General features: G+C 37.0%; 1 protein-coding gene across 2 annotated transcripts in view; it reads left to right on the top strand.

Moving 5' to 3' along the window:
• The window catches only part of ADAM10 (ADAM metallopeptidase domain 10), a 42,796-nt gene that overhangs the window by 11,818 nt on the left and 13,961 nt on the right, over positions 1 to 17,017 (top strand). The window contains exons 3-5 of one of the 2 annotated variants that reach the window (XM_030228391.2): positions 8,473 to 8,591; positions 9,779 to 9,937; positions 16,852 to 16,955. In XM_030228391.2, the coding sequence (XP_030084251.1) occupies positions 8,473 to 8,591; positions 9,779 to 9,937; positions 16,852 to 16,955 (382 nt within the window). Of the gene's footprint in view, positions 1 to 8,472; positions 8,592 to 9,778; positions 9,938 to 12,085; positions 12,254 to 16,851; positions 16,956 to 17,017 lie in introns of those variants that run through there. The other variant, XM_050978531.1, reaches the window with a different exon arrangement.

The raw sequence follows: 17,017 nt of genomic DNA, 5'->3' as shown, positions 1-17,017 counted from the left end.
GAAATAGATACTGAAATGTACCAAAGCTACCTTTTTTCATACCAGATTTAGCAATACTACAAATGAATGCATAATGTGCTGTCACTGAGAAACCTTCTCTGTTTAACTTTGATCAGAAAGTTAGATGCCACACAATATACTGCTCAGAATAGAAATTTTTTCAAAATCTTTGTTGTTTGGTAATATGAAATACAACTTATGGTAAATGCAATGAACTAGACTGAACCAGCCACACTCTTCAATGCTGAAAACTAACTTAAAAGGACAATTAAAATTGCTGAAACTGAGCTACAAATCCTTATTAATTCTTTTTAATAATAAACCATGTATTAGATTAATCAGCATTATTGCTCCCCCAGTGGTGTAAAATGTGCTTATTTCTGTAATGCTTCAACTTGGAAGGAATATGAAGGTTTGAAATGATCCTGGTTTGTGCATCAGAGCTCTTCCACTTGGCAGTTCATATTGAGTGTTCTAGTGTGATTTAATTTAAGGTGCCCTTTGAGTCCAGGAAAGGCTCACACAAAGTTAACGAATGCACAGTATTAATCCCAGGTACTTGGTTAATATAAAACAGTGTTTTATCCACCCCACAGCCCTTTCCCTCAGAAAGCAAAATATACCACAGACTCCCCAAAATACATGGATTGATTCAAAGAAGAATGCCTTTGACACTGCCTTGAGATACAGTGAAGCATTTTAAATAGAGTAAGTTCCTTTTGCATGTCAAGGTAATGTCAGTAGTTTCAAAAAGGAAGTTGGGACATCACTCAAATAGACATTGGATTTTATACAGCTTTCATCTGATCACAAAATGTGCACTTGCACTTGTTCACTTCTGGGCACAGCTCTTCCCCTGCAGAGAAACTGGAAAGTTTTCTTCCCTTTTTCAGTAGAAATATTTGCAATATATTAATCATAGAATATCTTGACCTGAATTTCTATCCACTGTAGAGTGTCAGAAATATGCTGAATACTTCATAGTCATTTTGAGGATAGAGCTTGAAAAACTTGGATGATGTCTGATATTGTACCTGTACTTTTTACCTAGTGACAGAACTGGGAATTCCTGAGAAGCTGATGCATTCAGAAGGGAAAAATTATGTCTGTGTATTGTTTAACTCTATTTTCAGTCAGTTTTTTATGTAATGCATTACTAGTAACTTATGCTTTCTAATTCTTTGCTTGATCCTGTTAATTGTCCATCCACACCCTCTTTCAACACTCCTAGATTAGTTGATGACTCTTGCTTGGGAAAGGTGCCCACACAACTTGAGTGAACAGTTGAATTTTCAAGTGGTACTTGAACACATGATAACACCTGCTTATTATTAAATTAAAGATATGTCAGTAATTTCTTTAAGATGTTTTAGTTTAGCTACATTTTTTCTATTTTTCTAAAAATTCTATTATTTGAGAAATACTGTAAGTTGTTCAGACATGTTTGTAGGAGCGTATGGTCTGTACGTGGTCCTTACAGGGAAACTGTGGACCACAAAATTTCAGTTCTTAATTAAGTCTGAGGGGTTTTTTTAATGCTTGATTCTGTAGTCAGCTGTAATCCTTCATATTGCCCTCATTACTGAGAACTGGTAAATGTGTTTAAACAACATAATTGTTGGCCATATTTGATTAGTTTGTGAAAACAAAGGAGGATACCTGCAGAGAAATAATACTTGATAAGCTGAATTTTCAAAGTGGTGTTCTGAGCATGCTGCCATGCTGAGATGGACTGAAGTTACTGAGCTAGTTACTGTTGCATTAAAGAAGACTTTTAATCATCAACTTAAGGTTTTTATTACACTAGATGTTCTTTTTATGGCTTTTAATTTAAGTACTTTTTAAATTGTCCATACAGCACAGAGCTCAATTCATAAAATGGATCTGCCTTCTATGTTCCATGAGCCTGTTAGAACAAAAAGCAGATTCAGTATTACTGGACTAATCTGAAAATGTATGTTGTGTCTCTTTCAATTCCATGTGCTCTTAAACATACCCCTGAACAGCTCAGCTTCTTAAGTAGGTTGGTTCAGCAGTAATCAAATAGAACCTACTGGTTGCCTTTGGGAAACTTTGGAGAATTATTTTCATTAATTTTACCAAGTGAATTTTTTACAAGATTCACTTATTGCAACTTATTTTAGGCTGTCCTGAATTTAAAAAGGAAAAAAAAATTGATATGTTTAGTTCTTACTGTAGTCTTCTTAGTATTATTCACTGCTCTGTGGTAATTCTTCAATCATTACTTATCTATTGGACCTTTTAAGTTATATACCTTGACAGATAACTTGTCAGACAAGACACCGGTGAACCAGGTTCCTACACCTGTTTTGTCAAAAAAACCCCAAAACCAAACTCACCCTATGCTGGTGCTTGTAGGTATAGCAGTTTGATCTTGCAGAGAATTGGGAAGCAGGGTTCTTATGCATTTTTTAGCTGAAATGAAGTTAAAATCTGGGGGCTGAATCTATGGGTTAAATGTCTTGCATTTTATGACTTTAAATACAGTGAGCTGGATTATGTGTAGCCCTTAGGAAAAAAGGCATTTGATGTTTCACTTGGGTCTGTCTGGGAGACACATGGTACAATAGTGTTGGACTGGTTGGACAGCCCGGCCAAGGTGCAGCATTTCCACTGTACTGCTTAAATTGGTATTAATGGCTTCCAGCTCTACTCCCTGGCCAGCAAACTTCAGTAGACACAGCCATGCTCTGAGAAAGTCATGTTCTTAAAATCTATATTTAAATGAATGTACCTAAGCTATGTGCTCATCTTATCAGCTAGTGGCTTTATCTTCTGTGTCTTTACTTGTTTAACTAAGAAAGCTTCTTTCATAACTACTTCTATAGTTTGAATTCATGTAGTAACTTTGCTTGTGCTTGTATTCTAGTACATCTTTACCTGTTTTCTGATTTTTGATACCTTGTTTTTGTTCGAACATGGCATTGCATATAAATAGCCAACTTCATGTAAATACAGATGGGAAGGTTATTTTCACTAAACAGGAAATCAGGAAGTCCGTGCTGAACTTCCCAAAGAAGTTTTACTGAAAGGAGGGGGGAGGAAAAAAAAGTCAACCTTGGGTAAAGGCTGTTCTGCCTTTAAAATCTGTACACTGTCCTCTTCAGGACAGAGAGATACCTTCTCAGGGTGTAAATTAGCCAGCATGTAGCTTCTTGAAATCCTGCTTGGATGGTTTCTGTGATCTGGGCTAGCTTGTGTTTGCAGCTGTGCGTATCAAGAGTAATCAGTGGGAAATGCTTTGGAATGAAGGCTGCATCCTTACTGTAGTGTTCTAGAATACCAAGTTCAGCAAGTCTGACTTCTGAAGGTCGGGAAAGATACCTGAATAACCACAAGTGTCACCCTAGAGGTGCTCATGGAAAACAAACATAAGTTGCAGGCGTTCTAGCTGGGATGGCTGAGTGTTGAAATACTGTAGAGACTGGGATTTACATAAACACTTACTAGGGGATGATTCTGTGGGCATCTAGGTGGATCAAAGAAAGAGTGATAAACCTGGAGACCCTATCATGTGCTGCTTCAAAGATAAGTTTTCTTTAGTGTAAGTAGCAGGACTGTGGGAATTATCAATTAAGTGATAAACTATGTTGTGTGGGTTTAATTGTAAGTTAAAACAATGAAAAAAAAAAACTTCAAGTGTGATGGTTCTGTAGAATTGTGGGTAGTATAAATCCAGCAGTAGGTTGTTAAGCTGCCTTCTATTTACTACAGTTCAGAGCTGGAATGAGTCTGACAGTCTTGTGGGAATTGAGAGGATTGTGGGATGCCTCATGGAAGCAGTTAGATAGAAGGGCTCAAGTTATTATCCCTATCCATTTATAGGCCCCCCCCTTCCATTTTTCCAAGAAGAGAGTCTGAGTTCTTAGGTAAGAAAAGTGAGGATAAAAGACTTGCACCTCAAGCAGAACAGTATTTTCTAGATGCTGACTTGTGAGGAGGGTGATGGAGCCACAGCTGTGAGGATTTTTCTGGTTCCTACTGGGAAGAAAGGACTGTGAACCTAAAAATGGACTCTGCTTGTACTGAAGTCATGTTACATACTGCTGCCAACTCATGCCCTTCAGTTTCCTTTCCCCAGCCACTTCTTTCAGCTGTGGAGTAACTCCTCCATCTCGTTTTTTCCCCTTCTCTTTTCTCAACAACCTCCTCTGGTCACTTAGAGATTCTGTGGGCCTGTCACCAGTTACAGCAATTTGACTGAGGAAAGGCAGAAAACGGATAGCACCAAGTGCCTTTTTTGTATGCCAGATAACAGCTTTTTCTGCCATTGTGTGCAAGTCTGCAGACTTGGTACTTGGACGTTGCTTTGTGGTGAAATCACTGATCTTAAAAGGTAACTCATATTAAAAAGAAATAGAGTAATAGATTATGCATAAACTCTTGCTTGTAAGCCTTTATATACCCTTTACCGAATGTTGGTAGTATATAAACATGGCTTGTTTGTTTTTTGGTTTTTTATCTTTCAAGTACCTGCTCTGATTAGAGCTTAGGATAACATGAGTCCATGGCAAAGCACTGGGTCTCAGCTAAGTGTGATGCTCTCAACTATAATTTTTTCTTTAATTATGACTGAATTGCTGTGTTATTTGCAAACTGGACACAGTCTCCCTGAGGTAGGCTAAAGAGAAATAAAAATCTACCTCTTGATAGTCTTTCGGGAACTGCCATTACTATATGAGATGTAGTTTATTATCAAAGCAGATTATATAATTTTATATGTGTGTAAAGTTTTTGCCAAAATTTGGTCTCCAAATTTTGGCAAAAACTTTATGGCTGCCCAACCACGTGGGCAGCCATACAGTAACTAATATCAGTTTTCAGATCTGTGGAAAACAGAAGCAGTAACAAATAAGTGAGGTCAAAACTTGGTCTTAATTGATTTAATTCTGTTCCAGGGATTGCTACTGCTAGGAAGTGTCTTCTGTGAGGCAGAAAGTGTGTAAATAAAAGAGGCATTATTTTTCTGAAATTAGTTAATCTTTTGCCTGGTGTGTTTCTAGGCTGAGGAATAGCATGGGTTGCACTAAGAATTTGGTGCATGCTGTAGAAGTCGTAATTGTCAAAAGGCTTATTTGTAGCTTCTTGTTTCTTCCATTGTGGCTAATTTAGAAACCATATTCTGATTGTATAGACAGATTCATTTAACTTCCTTGGTGTCTCCTGTCCTGAGAAGAATCATGAAATTACTGGGTTTAAGCCAGGGTAAAATTTGTTTGAAGTTTGGTGATGTGCTAAAGTTGTTAATTATTTGAAGTAGAGATGAATAGATGCTTGTTTACTCCTCCACCCTCCCTTGCCCTTTTCCTCCCCACAGTACCAAGCTGTCTCTTCCCTCTTTTGGTGGGGGAGAAGTAAAGTAGTATTTGTCAATTTTTCATTATTAAGAAGGTGAACAGTTTATACAGATTATCCTGTTCTCATCAAGCATGTTTGAATGACTAAGAAAAGACCTGTTTAAAAATAGCTGAGAGATGATCAGGTTATCTAATAGTTTAACTAAGTTAAGAAATCAAATAGACAATTGCTAGTGTGAAGCACAGCTGAGTTTTTTTTATTTGTAATAGTTCTCTAATCCTAATAATCAGCAACATGGGTTAGAATATTTAGTGTTTATTATGTAGCAATGTGGAAAGCAAGGAGAGGGTAAAAATTAAAGGAGAATAAATAGGGGCTTCCTAAAATTTAAACTGGTGACACTTTTAATTTTGCACATATAACTTCTAACAATCTATTTTGAAATGACATCCAGGTAATATTGATGGAAGGGTATCCCACAGAAGGAACAACCATTCCCAGCTTAATTACACTCCACTGAGCCCCTTCTTCCCCCCAAAAGCAAGCCCTGGAGTGTTGGATGTGTAGGCAAAGCTCAGGGCTGGCCCTAAATCGTGGCCAGGTGGCCACCAAGGGTAGCCCATGACTGCACCACGATTGTCCTGCTGGTCTGTAAGGGTGAGAGCAGCAGCTGAGGATTCCTGGGGTGGCTGTACAAATCAGTCCTAGGGCTCATCCATCCTTGGTCCTGGGGTTACACTAAGCTAAGCTTGGTGAATTACCAGCTTTCAGGCTGAGATCAGGTCCTGGGTTTTTTCCCCCACTTTGCCAGTATAGATGGGAGTTAATACATCAGAAGTCCTGCATTCTCTTGCACTGTGTGCTTCAAAGCCATATGAAATTGCTGATGCAGTTGAGTGTTAGAGACAACTTCTCAGTTTTATTTGCAACATACATGAATACAAGAAGAAAAATGTAATTTTAAAGAAATGGTGTAAACACTTCTGAAAGGAAAGTGCTATATAGGGTGAGGGGTTTTTTCCCAAAAAACTTTCTTTCATGAGGAAAGGTAAGAAGTCTTCTATCAAATACTAGAGAAGGGAGGAGAGATTCTAAAGGGTCCCACATCTCTTGCCATCTAACTTCAGTTCAAATGCACTGAGAGTCTGACCCATCCTTGAGTGTGACAACTCAGTCCCAGGGAAAGCTCAAACTAAAATGGAGCTCCAATCTGTGTAACACCCTGAGCAGTGTATTACATCCAAAGTGAGTATAACTTTTTCAAGTACTTAAATGAAGTTTGTCATATTCTCATCGCTGTTGGTTTTAATTTCTTTCTACCCGTTCATTTTTAACTTCTGCCCAGGAGAGCACATAAAGTGGCTGCAAGTCTCCACAGTGCCCACCACCCCACCCTCAAAAAACTTGTTGGGGTAATCTTGTGGTATTCAGTTCTACCAGGTGTCTCTGGGTTGCTTGTTCATGTTATTTCCTCTTCCTCATGAGCCTCTGGGTTGCAAAAGCACTGTTGTAGAGGTAGTAAAAAGATGAACTTGAAGAACAATAATTCTTACTTCTTGTCTTAGTGATGCCAGTATCCAGGTACACAGTGAACTGTTCCTTCCTTTGTTAACAGGAGGATCTTCCTCAGAAAATACATCTCTGCTGAGCTGTGCTAGGAGCACTGCTGAGCTTGGCACAAAGCCTGAGTCTCAGGGAACTGCAGAAGTTTAACCTTCCCCACCTACCAGCCACATCTCAGAGTTTCATAACCTCGTAGTAGATACCTGTGACGCATTGCCAGAGGAGAGTACTTGCTTTGAAGCTTTATTAACACTGTGGCAGTAATAATAAATATAGTTTGATTGTGAAATGCTGTTTGCATTACAGAATAGTCAACATGAGTCGCTACAGCCCTTCCCAGGTTTGAAGTGTAGGCAAGACTTTTTTTGATCTTGAAGTTTGCATCTTAATGTTTCAAAATACTTATAACTATGGTTTCATATTTAATGTGCAGGTGGAAAGTGAAGATACACTTTGTGTATGCTTCAGCTCACTAGTAAGAAATAACTAGATTTAATCAACTTTACACTATGGTCTTAATTGCCTGGGTTATTTTGTTGGTTGCATACTTGGATACTAACTTTTGCTGTGAAAGTCAGCTCTGCTGGTCGTGGATTTTAGATGAAGACTCAAATCCAAAAGTACCTGACTTAGCAGAGTTACTTTTTGTGTAACAAATTGGTGACATAACTATAATATTCCTTCAATTTCATCATTGTGCAGTGAAGGAAAATATAGGAAGAAAATCAAGACTAAAATTGGAATGGCTGAAGTTTCAATAACTTTGTGAGCCGTATTTGCACAAATGTTTGAACAAATTTTAATAGAATACTAATGAAATTCTAAACAAGCTAATGGTTGTCACAGGTATGAATTCATATAATGTCAGGTATTTTAAAACACTTCAGTTTTGTTGCCTGCTTGAATGCAATTCCTGTTGTCATACACACAAGCTGTTTCATATAATGATTGGCAGTAGGATTTGCACTGAAGTATGTAGGGTTGCTACTGAACCCAATCATTTAATGAATAGAGCTGTTTCCATAGTTGTTCATGTAACTCTGCCAGTTTGAGTATATTTATTAGATGTTGTTGACCATCTTATTTTTTGAGTTTCAGTTGCAACATTGATTAACTCACCTACAATTCATTTAAGTTATTTAAATCTTAGGTGTCATCAATAAAAGTAAAATAAGTGAAAGCTGTTTTTATCTGTTCTGCTTCACAGTGCTGTAAAGTAAAATAGTTGCATTTTTCCTAAATGCATTTTCCTAAATTCATTTTTCCTAAACTACTCGAGTGCCTTCTGAAGGACTGGGAACAAGTGTATAGTCCAAGTCAGCGCTTCAGAATTATGTGTTTAAGTCTAATATGTTTTCTGGCTTAAATCTTGCAAATTTAGCTACTTATATAAAAAGCATCTAAGGAATCTTGCTTTTAAAATCCTTCTAGGCTCTGGTCTAATTCTTGTACAGTAAAAACATTTTCTACAGATAAATTTTACAAGATCTGCAGATTGTTTGCACAAAAATGTCATTTTGAAGTACTTTATTTAGTGCTCTTGTAGCTGAAGCTCAAAGCCAATTGACTATCTTGTTTTATTTATTTCAGACAATTCAACCTTCGAATGAAGAGAGATACCTCTCTTTTTAGTGATGACTTTAAAGTAGAAATATCAAACCAAGTCATTGATTATGATACCTCCCACATTTACACTGGACACATTTATGGTAAGTATAACACTTTAAAATGGATGAAAGTGCAGCAATTTTAAACAGCAACTTTCTAATAGGATGTGGAGAAAATTAGTATCAGTATTATTAGATTATTGTTAAACTTTAATAGTGCATCTATCATTTGAGCTCCCATCTGCTTTTATATGAGTCGCGCTTAAATGAGTATTGTATCTAATAATTTTCATACCCATAAAACTTGAATTTCAAATCTGTTTATAAACATACTCTTCACAGAAGTCTGATGCATTTTAAAAAAAGAAAAATTGTATACATTGAAGAAAAAAGAAATCAGGTGCCATTTTTAGTTTAAGGGAGTAAAAGGAATATAGAGTTGCTATCACTAAGGGTAATATATCTGATTTTAGTAAATACAAAGGATAAAATTGATTAAAATGAAGAAGAATTAGAGAAATAAAAGTAGATGGAAAGAAGAAATGGACTAAGATTTACTCTGCCCCTCTTTGTACTGTTTGTTTGGTTTTCCTGAAGGTCTTTCTAAGCCATGTGCTGCAGTCTTGAAGTGAGCATTTTCAACTTTGAAAAGTAATAAACACAGGGCTTCAGATGCATCTAGGCAGACCAATTTACCACTTATTTTGAGTAGGTGAGAAGGGTTTTTGATAGTGGGATTCTGAATTTTCCTCAATGGAGGAGTATATAAATATTGTTTTAGCAGAGTAGTCTTTCATCCTTTATGTGGGAAGGGCTGCTGGGATGCTGCATGTTGTTGCAGTCAGTGATTAAACTTTGACAGTTGTACTTTTCCTGATTGTTTCAAATACAAATTCATTCGATGCAGATTTAAACCTAGCTACAGTTTTAAGAAGATTATGCTTGAAGAGAACAATGGATGTCTTGAATGTAGGGAAGTCCTTCTTTGAAAGCTTTCAAAGTTCTGTATATGCTCTGATTTTGTTTATTATTTCTAATGTATGAAGGGATGTGTAAGGACAGGATTTGACTATAGAATTACATGCTGTGTATGTACCAGCTTTAAAATACAGAGTTGAATTCTGCATTATATGGTTTTTAAACATTTCATTTATGCACCTGATTGGAAAGCTGCTGAACTTAGTGACTGTCATTTTGCTGTAACTGTTTGTCTTAGTGATGGATAATCGTAGTCTTAAAAAGGATTTTTGAAGGATATAGAAAAGCTAATACACTTTGTCCCTTAACAGGTGAGCAGGGAAGTTTTACTCATGGATCTGTTATTGATGGAAAATTTGAAGGATTCATCCAAACTCACAGTGGGACCTTTTATATTGAGCCAGCAGAGAGATACATAAAGGACAGAAACCTACCATTCCACTCTGTCATTTATCATGAAGATGATATCAGTGAGTACTTCCATTTTGTGCTACAGATGAAATACTTTTTTTATTAAATGTCAAAACCTGTATGCCATTTGTAAGCATCAAATGAGATTTTGGCTCGTGTATGACCCTGTAAATCATGCTGTCCTCAAGTGATTCATATACAGTGAAGGTGTGAGAGAGATTTATGGCAAACCAAAGTCAGTCTTTATTCTGCCATTTTAAGAAATCCTTAGCAGTCAGGCTTTGGCAGGCAAGCAGTACATTTCCTACCCAATGGATGAATGTTTCTTTGAAAAACACATTCTTTAAATGATCTGTACTGATTGCTCTTCCATGTGATCTGGAAAATAAAAGATAATTAAAGTTCCAGTCACTCAATGATTATGTATATCTCATGAGGGTGACATTTGTGTGAAATAAAAGCTTCCCCTGCATGTGTCTCTCACATGTGCATTCAGAGAGCTCTTAAGAAGAGGTGGTGGCACCCAGTATGTCCCATGTTACACAATAGCTGATGGAAGGGTACAGAGAATTATACTTAAATTTGACAAGTACAGCCCCAGAAATCTGGCTTCAGTTGCAAATGCTCAGAAGGATGAAAACCTACCATGAAATACTTTTGTGTCTTCAGAACTGATGCACCAGGGTTCTCCTGCACTTTACCTGCCTATTTATGTATGATCAGTCTTCAGATGTAATACAAATCAGTTTTGTTTGATGCTTAAGTTATATTGAACCTCAAAAGTACTGCAATAAAGTTGTGATTCCAAGTTTGAATCCTTCAGGGATCAAGGAAGTATCAAAGGTAAATGTCAGCAGAGTCAGTTAAAGGCTTAACTTTTGGTTATTGAAGCTAACAAAGTGTCTTTCCAGCTATCTTCAGGATGTCAGTTTTGCTTAAAAATAAATTTAAAGCATAACTTCATTTAAAAACATGTCCCATCAGGCCACTGTGCAAACCCTAGAAGACTTGAGTTTGAAATCTCATTTGGAATTGGATGAGGAGGCTTGGATTAGATCACTAGAAATTACTTGAACCACTCCATTAATGATATATGTATAAACCATTTTCAAAGTATGTCATAATGAGACTATGTTGTGAAAAGAAGTGTCAAAGAATGGGAAGTTAGATGAGGAAAATTTGATTGTGATTTGACTTTGTATATTATAATTTTCTCAGTGCCATAAGCCAGTGAAAAAAATAGGGTTATTGCATATTGCTCTCCTTGATTACTTCTCTTGTGTGAATGCAGTGAAGAGAAGTGATCTTTCTCCACTAAAAACTCAGCAAATTTGGGTGGGTGTTTTGTATTTTACTTTCAGTGGCAGTATGTGTGCTGTCTCTGAGTATATTAAAATTGCTGTGAGCTGGCAAAAATGTTTGTCATTCCTGTTATCTCATTCTGTAAATATGATTACTAAGCCAAAAGCAAATAGAATTTTCATCATTTTAAAGAGCTTGTGAACAAAAGTATTTACTGGATTTGTGAACAGTATTTGTTTTCTGACTAAGTGTATATTTTCCTGGTGCTTACAAGACTCATACTTAAGAATAATTTTATGGGATAACATTCCATATTTTTGATTCTCAGAGAGAAGCTGCAGCATGAGCTACATTTCATCTCTACAGAGCATTGCTGGTCAGTTCAGCTGGGGGAAAGTCAGTTCAAAGGGGAGAAGGCAGTTTTCCCTGTTAGCTGCAGTTAGAGTATTACTGGCCTTGCTGCTGTAGCAGGAAAGTAGTGAGGGAAAAGTAATAAAAGTTACAAAAGTCTAGTGTGGGACTGTAAGATAGATCATTCATAACATTTCTGTGAATAATTCACACATACTTCTATGTTTTGTGTTGCATCTTAGAGGTCTCATGAACAGTTCACTGCTTGATAGTGGGAATGTTGGACTTCCACTTATGCAGGACTTTGTGTAAAGTCACTGTCAGCTTCATAAAGGGTTTTGTTAACTAACCCTGGTGTTGGAAAGAGGGGGAGGAGGAAAGTAAGAGTCATAAGGCAGTGATGTGCCTGATGTGCCCAGTTTTCAAAGGTTGAGACAAGTAAGAAGATTGTCTCATGTCCCAGTTCCTTATGCTGTAAATAGTGAGTGACTAAAAATACTCTTCACTGTTATTGAATACTGACAGAAATAGAACTGTGCCTTAAAGAAGCAGATAAATTGATTTTTTGAAAGTTACTATTGCTGTTTTGTAGGAGTGATCTTTGTTGGAAGAGTAAATGGATCATTCTGGGAACTGGAGAAAGGAATGTTGAAATTGGTTCTTACTAATGTCTTACAAAGTGAATGGGAGCAGGATATGTTGGGGTGTTTTTAATTATTCAGGTATGGGAATGGTTTACATAATTTTTCTTCTTGAATCTAGTGCATCAAAACCATTTTGTTAGAAACAAAATCTTCTTGTCAGAGGGGAGGGTCTAAATCTATTCTGGTGAGGCACATTAAAGCAGCAGTACAGTATGGCTTCCAAGTCACCAAGTGAGTGAACATTGCTGCTTGCTCAGCAGGGTTGAAAATAGCCCATCCTGGAGCAAAGTCTAAGCAGCACTATTTAAAAACACATCACTCCTCTTGGTTGCTGCCAGTGCAGTCTGATGTGCCTGTGCTGTCATTGTATAGTATCACTTCAGTCATTGGGATCATAGATGCCTCTAGGATTTCTGTTGTCTGAAATATCTGGAGGATACAACTGCTTCTGTCTCTTTCTGAAGAGTGCTTTTGAAGCTAAATGATTTTTGTCTTTCATGAGACCTGTTTTTGCATTGAACTGCAACTCCAAAAAAACCCCACCAACTCAGAAAAGCTAAGCTTTGTAGTAGATTTGTTGGTAATTTGTTGTTACTGCTCTAATCTAGCTCTCACGAAACAGAGTCAAACTGTCCCACTATCTTATGTAGGACAAAAGCAACAAAAATGGTCACATTCCTGACTCGGGAGAGACTGAGGGAAAAAGTCATCTTTGCTTTAATTGGGGTATTTTTTTGGTCACCCATGTTGCAGCCTTTTGAAACAATATGCTTTTTAGTGCTTTTCAGAAACCACAATGCAACATATGATTAGCATCTCAATGAGTTCTTTTTCAGTAGTTAAACAAAAGTTGTTTTGTAAATGGGGATTATATTGTCAACTTTATAAGGCAGCTTTTGTCTGTTACAGTGGATCTGGTGACCAGTGGAAGGCAGCCTTCTATTCATGACTTGAAGCACAAGTTGAATGATTTTAGTTTCTAAACCAGTCTTGATCAAACTGTTTTATAATTTACAGTTAGAAAGATGCAAAATGCTGTTTACATTGAGATATTTAGGAAACAGATCTTTAAGGATGAGGATATATTTACTTAATTTAAGTTGTATTTACTTCAAGTGTATCCCTGAGTTCATATTGTAAAATACAAAATTAGTATTTCTTCAGATCAAAATATACAGGAAAATCCTCTTCAGACCTTCCGGAAAATTAACACTGTCACTTAATTGTCTTTATGATCTTGGAAGGGGCATACAGCTAAGAACAGAAAGTGAAGTGGTTTGTAATTTTGCAAAGCCCTATCTGCTGAATAAGGCTGACCATTGCAAACTGTGTTATTAATGAGAACCTGGTTTCTTTTTCATCACATTGTGATGACAGTTTTCATGGGAGCACAGCATCACAGAGTGCTGCAAATGAAATCTGTAATAGGAACTTTTGAAATTTTTTGTATCTGCTTATATTTGAGTTTTCTTGTGCCATTATTGCTTTTGCTAGTATTGGGCAAATTTCTATGGCTATTAAAAAATTTAATTTTCATAATTTGTAATGGAAGTTTGATATCATCCTTGCCCAAGATGCCTAAATTCAGTAATTATTAAGTGGTTAACCTAAATGCTTAACAGATCATACTATTAACTGATAATTAGAAGAAGAAAAACCAAATGTTCAGGAATGTCTTTGTGGAAGGTGCATCTTCTTGAAAGGAAAAAAAAATCTTATTTTGAGCATCTGGAGTTTGAGCATCTGGAGTATATATCATTAAAAATCATCTGCCATCTAGTTATTATAAGACATTGTAGTCAGAAGCTATGAAATGACAAGATTTTGCAGATGGTTTTTAGATTAATTTTTTTTCTACTCTTTATTATTTCTTAACATTCTGCCACGATGTACAAAACCTGAAAGTGGACAGTACTGGAAAAGAAAAAGTTGGCTTTTTTTTTTTTGCCTAATGATTTTTTCTAGTTAAAGTTTGAAGCTGTTATTAACTTCTTCTACAGTAGCTCTGTTGGAAGATAGTCTTCTGTTTTCTCAGCTCTGCATTCACTGTAAGCAATCATTTCATGGTGAAAGCAGATTTTTTCCTTTTCACTTCTCAGGGTTGTGGTTGGGATGGGCTAAGAAGCTCTTGATCCCAAAGAGCTGGCAGAGGGCTGCACAGAAAGCTGGCACATCTCAGAGCACTGAAAAGCTTCTCAATAGCATGGACCAGACTTGCGTCTTGTGGGTCAAAACTGGCCAAGTGAGTGTGGTTCTTGCTTAGCTTCAGGTATTTAAAAATGGAACTGCTGCAGGGGATGATGGAAATAGGAAGTCTTAAAAGATGACAAGGGAATGGTGCCTTCACAGTCTGGGGGCAGTTCAGCATTTAGCAAATAAAAACTTCATATGCAACTTTCCCTGGAAGTTAGAAATGGTTCCCAAGTGAACTATCCTGTATTACCTGTCTCTGTGATTAGCAGGGTGGTTTCAAATCTGCCTCTGGGGAATTTGTCTTTTCCAGCACATGCAAAATCTTGGCAATTGCTGTTACAGACTGTTTTGTGTTCATTTTTTTGTAATTTTAACTGTCATGGCTTTAAAGTGTTTCTTACTAGATTATTACTTTTGAAGTAAGAAATATTTGAATTGCAGGCAGTCAGTATAAAAAATGTGTTAAGGGATTTCCTAACATCTTTGGGAAACAAGATAGAAAGAAAAGACAGATCATTTTGTGTAATAAACTGAGAGCATTTATTTCCAGAACTGTTCTGTCAGTTGTCATAATGCTTCAGATTGGGACTCCTGCAGGAGTTTCTTTCAGGGTACAGTGGTTTTCTGCAGGGGCAGTGTGGGGGGGAAAGGCAGGATGGGCCATTGCTCTGGCCCTGGCAACCTGCTCTTGTTACAGAGAAACTCTTGGTGCTGTGAAGTCAGGTCATAAGTAATGAAAAATTGGATTAGAATAAATACAGTAGGATTTTTTTGTACTATAGAGGGAGGAAAAAACAGTGGTGGAGATGGAGTAGGGAAGAATCATATCTACAGTCCTTTGCTCATAACTCCAATCCAGTGATGTTAAACAGGATCCCCAAAAGTAGAAAGGGACTCCAACAGTGGTGCTTTTTGTTTAATATTGGTTATAGCCAAATCAGCATTCCACTACCATGCTGGAGCAACTTGTGACTTGCAGTAAGAGCATATTTTTCTTTTTCTCTCCATTCTTCTGGCACTGTGCTAGGGCTAATTGTGCTTGGAGAAATGTGATGAGATAGCAGTTCAAAAATGGTATTTGTGTGGTGGTGGAAATTGAAATGAGGGAAATCAGTATGTAGAAAGTCGTGAAGTAAACTCACAAGGTAAGCTGTATATTGAAATAGTTCAGCAGTATCATGCAGTATGACTGTAAGAAAAAGCCATAAGAGTCAAAGGTAAAGAAAGGCAGCTGTCAGATGAAACCATACAGAGCCCATACTCCCAAGGGAGCACATCTGCTGTGCTCCAGCTACTGCCAGGCCTTGACTCCACAGCTCATACTAGAGCTAGTCCAGGGCAAAATCACCTGAAATGCATAGAATGTGGGCATCAGGTCCTTGGTGCCCAGGCTTTAAAATTCTACTCTTATATAGCTGTTCTATTTACTCTGTGAATTTGGATCTCCACTCTTTAAAAAATTAACACCCCCTCACCAAGCAGAAATTAAAAGACAAATTATCAACCAAAAAAATCCCAAAACACAACAAGTCTTGGTAAAGTTTGTAGATTTCTGACAAAAGTGGTACTCTGTTGAGATGGTGCTAAAACTGTGGTTTGCCCTACAGAAACTGACTTGTTAAGTATTCAGGTCAGTATTCCATTATTTCTTACTTGGGCACCAATTTATGATGGGGTTGAATATGCAAATAAATCAAAGGGAGAAGTATTCAGTATTTCTCATCTCCAGAGGAAGCTTCTGCAAGTACAGGTTAGAAATCTTCAGTAGGTACTGACAGTAAAAGCTGAGCACGTGTGTCTGAAACACATTCCCTCGTGCAGTGAGGTCTGGCAACTATTGCAGGAGTTGGCCTTGTTAAACAGGTGATTGTGGGATATTCTCACTAGTTTGGATCTCCAGCTTGTTTAACTAACATCTAGTGGTTAACTAAACCACGGTTCTGTCCATTAGCATTTCCCTTCTTATGTCTTGGTAGTTTAGTAGCATAATGTGAAAACTTCCAAAAAATCAGTGGAAGATGAATAACATAATAAAATCCTGTTAGAATGTTGGCAAGGTTTTTTAGTTTGTTTACCAAGTAGCATAAAAACTCTTTCTCTTACCCAAGCAGTCTTTAGTATACTTGATATCTAATAACTTTCCATTGTGATGTCATATTTTGAAGGCTGCTTTTAGCTGAAGTAAGTTGGTACCGATGTGTAAATAAAAGCTCTTGTTCTTATGTTAGGCACTGCTCATCATATTTTCTTGTGCTGCCTGAGAAAATAATGTTAAGAAGCAAATGTCAGTTTTATTCTGTTTGTAAAACTGTCTTAGTAGAAATTTTTAATGAAAAAAAGCTGCATAGACCTTGCATCTTCTAATGCTCCCCTCAAACCACATGCACAATATTGGATACCTGCTCAATAAGTTGCACTGATGCAGCCATATTTTGGACTTGTACTTGGAATTTGAAAACTCAACCTGGCCTTCCTCTTTTTAGAATATCCACATAAATATGGACCACAAGGAGGTTGTGCAGATCATTCAGTATTTGAAAGAATGCAGAAGTACCAGATGACTGGTATAGAAGAACCAACAACAGAGGTACAACAAAGGCTAATGAATTATGTTGATTAGTACTTAGTGTGATAACTTCCTATTTCTTG

Source organism: Serinus canaria, chromosome 10, assembly GCF_022539315.1.
Source record: "Serinus canaria isolate serCan28SL12 chromosome 10, serCan2020, whole genome shotgun sequence".
Lineage (NCBI taxonomy): Eukaryota > Metazoa > Chordata > Aves > Passeriformes > Fringillidae > Serinus > Serinus canaria.
Note: the sequence above shows the minus strand (reverse complement) of the source record. Positions and strands in the feature narration are given on the sequence as shown.